General features: G+C 47.6%; 1 protein-coding gene across 1 annotated transcript in view; it reads left to right on the top strand.

Moving 5' to 3' along the window:
- The window catches only part of LOC308171180 (neuronal acetylcholine receptor subunit alpha-2-like), a gene marked incomplete at both ends in the record, with an annotated part of 21,248 nt that extends 13,245 nt beyond the window's left edge, over positions 1–8,003 (top strand). Inside the window, 3 exons of the mRNA XM_080546035.1 lie at positions 6,935–7,229; positions 7,352–7,618; positions 7,891–8,003. Coding sequence (XP_080402161.1) covers positions 6,935–7,229; positions 7,352–7,618; positions 7,891–8,003 — 675 coding nt within the window. The remainder of the gene's footprint in view (positions 1–6,934; positions 7,230–7,351; positions 7,619–7,890) is intronic.
- Between the last annotated feature and the right edge of the window lie 320 nt (positions 8,004–8,323).

Raw genomic sequence — 8,323 nt, 5'->3', positions numbered from 1 at the left:
AAGTAAGCACGCAGATCAGAAAGAGAAGATGGAAGTACATCGGCCACGTGTTGAGGAAAAGCCCGGATGACCATCAACGCATATAATATATAATATATAATAGCCCTCAGATGGACCCCTGAATGATGGACGAATGAAAAGGGGGACGCCCCAAAGAAACCTGGAGGAGAACCGTCGAGAGGCAGCGGGACATGCCGGGGCCATATTCCACTAAAGGTGGCTTAATATAGCGGCGCTATAATTAAATGCGGCGCTCAGGGACCTCGAGATTGGTATTCAAGCCTCAGGTGATTCCTCGAATGAGGATCAGCCTTGTGTCATCAGTGTTCACAGAAGACAGGTTTACAAATCTTCGATATGGGCGCGTGCACGCAGACATACGCAGCCCAGAAGAGTCGATCTGTCGAAATGAAGATACTCCACTCTGCAGGGGTACTACATTTGCGCAGCATTCCGAATTATTGATTTTTTATGAAGACGGAAAAATAAGATGTAAAATAGTGCAATACTGCCGCAATTAACAAGGCGAGGGAAATGGTTTGGCAAGAAATTGCTGACCGATTAAATGCGTAGGTCATACTAGCCCCAGTTATTGTTATATGTTCATATTTTAATAAATGAATATTTACTACTGTGGTGATATCAGCAGCAGGCTACAAACCGTCATATCGCCACAATGGCCTAGTGGTATCGACCGCTGCCATAGGATTTATTCGTCATTTTATATCGGTGGTTCAAATCCCTTTTCAGGCGCACTTTTTACTGCATTTCGTTGTCTGAATCTAATCTAAAATCTCATCTAAAAAAGTATGTAGGCTATAAAATTATGGTGCAGGCTAATTTACAAGAACTGACACGATTACAATGGTGTTTGAAACCTTTGCATGAAATCTTCGGTTAAATGTAAAAAAAAAAAAAATGAATGACTTAGTCAAGTCTCGAACTCGCAACCTTTGGAACTCGAGTCCGCAGCCTTAACCACTGCGCCAGCCAGACCGCTGTGATGACGGTAATGCAAGTTGAGACAATTACTTTTTTTTTTTTTTTTACACTCTTTTCTTTATTGATCTATCGATTTATCTATCACACTTTCAAAATATCAAGTTATCTATCACACAATCAAACTATCTATCGATCGATCACACTTTCAAAATATCAAATTATCTATCTATCACACAGTCAAACTATCTAATCAAACTATCTAATCTATCTATCTCGTGTGAAGTGGGAACTAATATTTCCTAAAAGACACATGAGGAACTTTCGTTCAGGGTTTAGTTTCCGCCTGTGAGCCTTTTTTGACGCACGGATGACTATAGCCTGTGTTTTAGCCTGGTCGGGACCAGGCTAATTATATCTGACTCAGAAGGAGCTCAACCAAGCAGCGAATTATTTGAGCCACATTGATGGCACCGAACGCAAGCTAACATTTTCGAGGCTTAGAACTTTATCGAGGCTTAGAACTTTATCGAGCTTTGTGGAATAGGGCCCGGGTCTGAGATCCCGGGAGGCGGCGGCCGCTGTGGCGAGGGACAGAGACCGGTGGCGTCAACTCGTTGGAAGCCCTACTCTTCACACCCGGGGGGTATTCCATCAGCGTCGCTAAAGGAAAATCCTGGCTTATTTTTGATAACTTCTCGCGAGACTTATCAGAATATGCCTGGATATTTTTAGGAACTCTCGCGAGACTTGTCAGACTAAACCTGGATTTTCTTTTAGCGATGTTGATGGAATACCCCCCTGAAGAAAAAGGACCTAAGTCAAGTAAGTCAAGAAATGATTAATGATTGTAAAGAAATGAATTTAATGTTACAACTTACAACGGTGTATTTTTTATTATGTTACATCTGTGTATTTTTTTATATTATGTGGTAGCTTTTGTAGAAAAGCAATTAACCATTCGAGGGCAGGGGGTTGTGGAGACATTGACCACTGGTACAGGGTACTCCACAACCCCCTTCCTCTCATGGTAAGTTGCTTACATTTCCACCCCCAGGCTTCACAGCTGCTATGAGGTTCTTGTGCTCAAATGCTGTCTTTGGTTTGTACCAAACAAGTCTTCTGTTACTGTGCATAAATACTTCATCCAAAACACATTGTTCCAGAAGTCATAGTGTTTGAAAATGCTTGGACGGCCTGACCTGGCCATGTTGGCAGTTGTTTTAAATGTTCTCCACTTGTAAATTATTTTCAGGACAGTGGAATGGCTGATTTCTAATTGTTTGGAGATCTTTATAAATCCCTTCCCAGACTCATACACATCTACAACCCTCTTTCTGCAGGCCTCAGAGAGCTCGATTTATCTCTCCATGGTGACACCACTCACTTCAACAATCAAGAGCAAACCAAACTAAATGTCTGAGGTTTAAATAAGACAGGCTACTCCAAAATCCTCTCTAACAATGTTCTAATCATTTACACACAGAGTAGCAATACACAAAGTAGCAATACATGTGGGGGGTGTCTTGTTTTTGCTCACAAGAAAATTGCATTTCCATTAATTCCATTTTACAAATAGATTTAATATTTAAGAAAATAATAATTTCTGTTTCATTTGATAAGTTATATTACCTCCACCCATCAATATTGTTCAAATGAAAATCAAATGTCCATATGTTTAAATATGTTGAAAAAGACAATGGATTTCATGTAGTATCCTATCTTTTTCACATGACAGCTGCCACTAGAACTGGGATACTTGTCTTAATTAGTGTTCCTACTACTACGTAGGAACAGTATTGTTATTGGTGGTATACTCCTTATTAATCTTTTTCCCCGCTTTGGTCAAATAGCTCAAAAAGTCCCTGACCGAAAATGCTTTAAATGTGCATGCCACAACTAGAGAGCATCAGTAACTATGGCAGAAAGAATGACCATGATTAAACCATAGGTGGCGCTATAATAACCAAAAGTAAATAATTCACTTCAGAATGCTGGCATTTCCACCCCGGATGTATGACACTTGGTACGTATGTGTCTTTCCTCATGGGGAACATATTTGCCTCAAGAACCGATAAGGTCCGCCATGATGGATTTTTCTGAAGGTGCAAAATCTGGCCAAACTTATAAAAATTAACTTAAAATCACCTGTAAGTCTGATTGGTCCAACATTGCATATGGACATGCATGGTGCATGTCTCTCCTTAGGGTGTTAAAGGATAAGAGATCCATTCCAAGTTGGCGGAGAAAAAATATGACGGTCACAGTACAATTATAATGTCATAAAACCAGGATTTATTCTGTGTAGACCTGTTCACAACAATACTACCAGACTATAACTGTGGTCCTATTAACAACAATACTGCCAGACTATAACTGTGGTCGTATTAACAACAATACTGCCAGACTAAATTGTGTAAACACTGTTGGGCCCCCTGTGGGGAGCATGCAGCGTCTGGCCAGTAGAGGGAGCTACAGGACTGGTGGAGAGTAGATGAAGACATGATTGAAGACTGGTTGGTGTCAATCATGTCATTGTCATTTGGCATTTAACTTGTGTGTTTTTTTTCTCTTCCGACAATCGGTAGGAAGTGATGGTGAGACCAAGACATAGGCCTACACTATGGACCAGTGATTCAGTAGGAGACATAGGCCTACACTATGGACCAGTGAAGACATAGGCCTACACTATGGACCAGTGAAGACATAGGCCTACACTATGGAACAGGACAGCTTGGCCCGTGCGTCCTCTCTCTCCCTGGGTCGGCGCACGGAGACGGAGGCCCCCCTGGTGGGGCTACCGCAGCAGCAGCAGAAGCCTCCGGGTCTGGGCGGGTCACTCTCCTCCAGCCACAGCCAGTACACCATCCTCCTGGAGGAACCCCCACCACCACCCCACTCCTCCTCCTTCTCTTCCACCCGGCCAGGCTGCTCCACACCGCCTCCTCCTCCTCCTCCTCCCCTCCACCCCCACCTCCCCCATCGCCCCAGGGAAAAGCACCACCACCACTGCCAGGGCAGGCAAGTTCACTCCAAAGTGCTCTTCAGGTAGCTGCTCCCCTCTCACAGGTAGTAGAGGAAGTCATCCAGGTTCATGTTGGGCTCTCTGTGGATGCTCTGTCCCACCAGGAAAGCAAGCTTGTGGGCATACTGGCAGGGTGCAGGCACTCGGATGATCCCCTGAAATAATTGGGGGAGACAATCAACAACAATTTATGCATCAAAAAACAACTTGCATGCCTGAAATGGGAAAACCATATGTAAATACAGTATGTTTGATTTCATAACCAATATGGCGGTGGGGGGGGGACGGCGTCTGGGGTAGCGGGGGGGCCGGGGACGAGCCCTACTTCTCCCCCTCCACCTCCTCCTCCGCCACCTCCCCTCAGGGTGCCCCCCAGGACAGCTTGGCCCGTTCACCCTCTCTCTCCCTGGGTCGGCGCACGGAGACGGAGGCCCCCCTGGTGGGGCTACCGCAGCAGCAGAAGCCTCCGGGTCTGGGCGGGTCACTCTCCTCCAGCCACAGCCAGTACACCATCCTCCTGGAGGAACCCCCACCACCACCCCACTCCTCCTCCTCCTCCTCCTCCTCCTTCTCTTCCACCCGGCCAGGCTGCTCCACACCGCCTCCTCCTATAATTAATTAACCCCCAGACAGCCCTGCTTCATGGGTCCCCCCCGATGTCAAACACCACTGGTACCTCCTCCTCCTCCTCCTCCTCCCCTCCACCCCCACCTCCCCCATCGCCCCAGGGAAAAGCACCACCACCACCACCACCACCACTGCCAGGGCAGGCCTAAGCTCCGTTCCCTCAGTGTGCAGTATGGCCTGGGAGAGAGAGAGAGGCCCCAGAGCTCTGTCCGCGGTCGCTCTCGCAGCATCCAGTACTGCAGCCTGCACGAGGAGGCCTCCAAGGTAATGCATGGATGCTGGTTCAGGACCCCAGTTTAGAGGTGTGCGTGTGTGTGTGTGCGTGTGTGTGTGTGTGTGTGTTAGGGCTGGGACGACGCGTCGACTACGTCAATACTTCGACTTGCATAATGTGCGTCGGTGCGTCGCAAAGTCGCCAAAAAATTCTAACTGCAATTGCGGCACTGCGCCGACGTGGTGGCGGGGGCGCTGTTTCGCAAATAAGTTAGCTTTTGTTTTTGCTAGCGAAATAGCTGATAGTATGTTGACTGCTCAAGGAGAATACATATTTGAAAGTACAGAATGCCTGAGAGCCTTATATTGCATTATATTACATTATATTTTGAATGGTCATCTGGTGCCTGAATATTGTTTTTTTCCTTTACATAAATAATTACATTTCCACCATAAATTGATGCAGAAAGGGCACAAATTGGTGCATATCAATTCACCAGAATGCAAGAAATTAAGTGTTTGATGTTTAAGGACCCCCAGACAGCCCTGCTTCATGGGTCCCCCCCGATGTCAAACACCACTGGTACCACCTCCGCCTCATTTTGAGCCAGGAAAAACCCTGATGGCCATGTTGGCATTCAAGTTGGCTAAACATAGCAGTGCAGTGTTTCCTCCAGGAATTTTTACATTAGTGGCGGAGAGCCCTCGATTTTTTTCGCGTGCACGCCGCTCAAAACAACGACCTAATTTCAACCAAAACTAGAGGGAGGATGGAAAAAAAAAAAAAAAGAATATACAGAATATAAACTTGTGATACCGGTTTCCATCCATCAGCTCTGAATGTTACTCACGGATCCAATGTCCTTCCAAACGAGCAGTCTTGGCTCCGTCTCAAACACAACAGGAAAAGTATGTCCAACTTGGCGAAAGTTTCCGAGTATTTCCAACTTGCGCGAGTTCTTCAACTTGCGACAGTTTTTCAGCAGGGATGGTTGAGTCTGCACGGTTCTCATGCCGGTTCACATTTAGACCAATCAGGAGTAGCCCTTGTGTCACGTCGTCAACTGAATGTTTAATGTCATTAATCTGATTTTGGATCAGCGTTTAGAGAGAGATGGGTGTAGATTTAGGTGCACTTTTAGTCAACATCCATTATAGCGCTGATCTAGGATCAGATATATTTTAATCAGCTAAAATGTTCAGAGGTGGATTTATTTTTTTTATTTTTTATTTTTTTTTGTGGACTGAATCAATTAGTGGCGGAGGAAATTCATTCGTGGCGGCCCGCCACCAATAAATGCATATAGAGGAAACACTGGTATTGGCATCTGTGATATCTACTCCGCTAGGTGTAATTCGGAAATCTGTTCATTGTTATTACACGTTTATTATATTCAACAATGCAAGACAGATGGGTAAATGTAACTTAATAGAGGAATTGAAGGGGATTGTTGTTATCCCAACATGATAATCAGTTGACAGCCCATACCATTGTCTTCCGACGGGTTCTTCAACAGAGAGTTGGGAAGCCAGAGAGATCTTGGTTGCGCTGACATGAGACAATTGTGTCCATTCGGTAAGTGACCTCTCTCATATAAGCCGGAGTGTGTTATGTTCACTCTGCATACACGTTAAATTCCACAACACTCTGGTCTCAGACAGGGTATGTCTGAGTTCAACAGCTTATCCTGTAAGTAGGGCTGGGACGATGCGTCGACGTCCACTACCCCCCACTACCTCTCTCTCTCTTGCTCTCTCTCGCTCTTTCTTTCTATCTCTCTTGCGCTCTCTTTCTCTCGTCTGTTCGTCTGTCTCTCTCTGTCCATCTGTCTCTCTGTTTGTCTGCCTCTCTGTCTGTCTTTCTCTCTCGCTCCTTCTCACTCTATCTGTGCATGTCTATGTTGTTCTTAGGTCGTTCGTCTGTTTCTCAGGGGGGTAGTTGCCAGAGAGACTTGTGTGTGTGTCCGCAGTACAACGTCCCCCTGCCCGGTCACCGCCACGATGACTCAGCAGACACTAAACCTTGTCCCTTCTTCTTCTCTCCTCTCCCCTTCCCCTCCCCCCCCCCCACCACCGCCTCTCTCCCAGGTGTGCACCCTGACGAAAGAGGACAACCGCAAGGTGGGGGAGATCCCCGAGGACGAGCAGCTCCATGTGCTGCCCCTCTACAAGGTGTCGCTCACCGACGAGCACGGCAGCGAGGAGGGCCAGCGGCAGGTGCTGGACAACTTCCGCCGCGCCGTCCGCAAGCTCCCCGAGCCGGCCAAGTCCTGCCGACAGCGCCGCCTGGAGGCCAAGAAGGCCACCTCGGAGAAGAAGAAAGGCAAGCAGCAGGAGAAGGCGGCCGCGTCGGGAGAGACGCCGGAGAAGACCGCGGTCGTCAAAACGGAGGTCCGGCACGCTGGCTCCCCTCACCCCCAGCAAGGCAATAAAAGCAGCAGCAGTGGAACACTTACCCCGGTCCAAACACCCCTATGGCCTCTCCCGCCCCCTCCCCATCACCCTCACTGAAGGTCGCCCCTTCCCCCTCTCCCTCCCCACACCCAGGCACCCCCCGCCACTGGGACAGCCCCGCTCCCAGCCCCCAGCCCAAGGCCTGGCCCATGGGGTACGGGAACCCAGCCGGAGGGGGCTTCCCCGACAAGATGTGGCCCAAGGCGGGAGAGAGTCGAGGCTCGACCCCGCTGGGGCTCCAGGAGAACGCCTGGAAGTCGTGCGGAGGCTCCATGGCCGGAACCCTCTTCCCCGACGCCCTGCAGCCGCCGGATCCCCAGGCCTGCTGGGACCCCAACCGGACGGAGAGCGACGCCGAGAGCCAGAGGGGGGACCCGTGCGACGAGGAGTACTGGTCGGACAGCGAACACAACTTCCTGGACCCCAACATCGGCGGCTGAAAATGATGAAACACCCGATCAACTTCCGGTTCAGCGACAACAGTCCTTCTGGTTTCATCGTTCAGAACAGAAGGATGGACCCAATCACCTACTGTACTATGGTGGCCGAGGGTTTCACCACACAACTAGAACTGAAGATCTGAGGGCTGATTTATTGTCTTGGATATTGTGATCCACCACCTCTTGACACAGACAAGGTGCAGTGCCCAATTGCCAGTACGTTCAGCTCTCAGAAACTTGCGAAGTATGTCCACCATATCCATGTACTGCAACCAGAGGGCAGCTGTCCTGCTACAGGATTTTAAGTATTCACTTTTGCTTTTGAGTTGTTCCTTTATTCTGAGTATCACATCAGCATTGCAAGCCTTCTCTGCAGACACTGATCCCTCCATCAACTGTGCATAGAGGACAGCAACTTCATCCAGATCAGATGCATGCAGGTATCTTTGACCCTCTTATGGAAGCTTGGGCTAGTAATACAAAAAATACTTAAAAAGTGTAAAAGGTAAAAAATTTTTTTTTTAAATGGGTTAGGGTTAGATGGTCTGATATATATATTTTTAGGAATACTTGGAATATGAAATGATAAAAACCTTTCATTACGAATATATTGCAAGAAAACGAA

Source organism: Nansenia antarctica, assembly GCF_963989245.1.
Source record: "Nansenia antarctica genome assembly, chromosome: 15".
Taxonomy (NCBI): domain Eukaryota; kingdom Metazoa; phylum Chordata; class Actinopteri; order Argentiniformes; family Microstomatidae; genus Nansenia; species Nansenia antarctica.
This window is presented reverse-complemented; position numbering and strand designations above follow the sequence as displayed.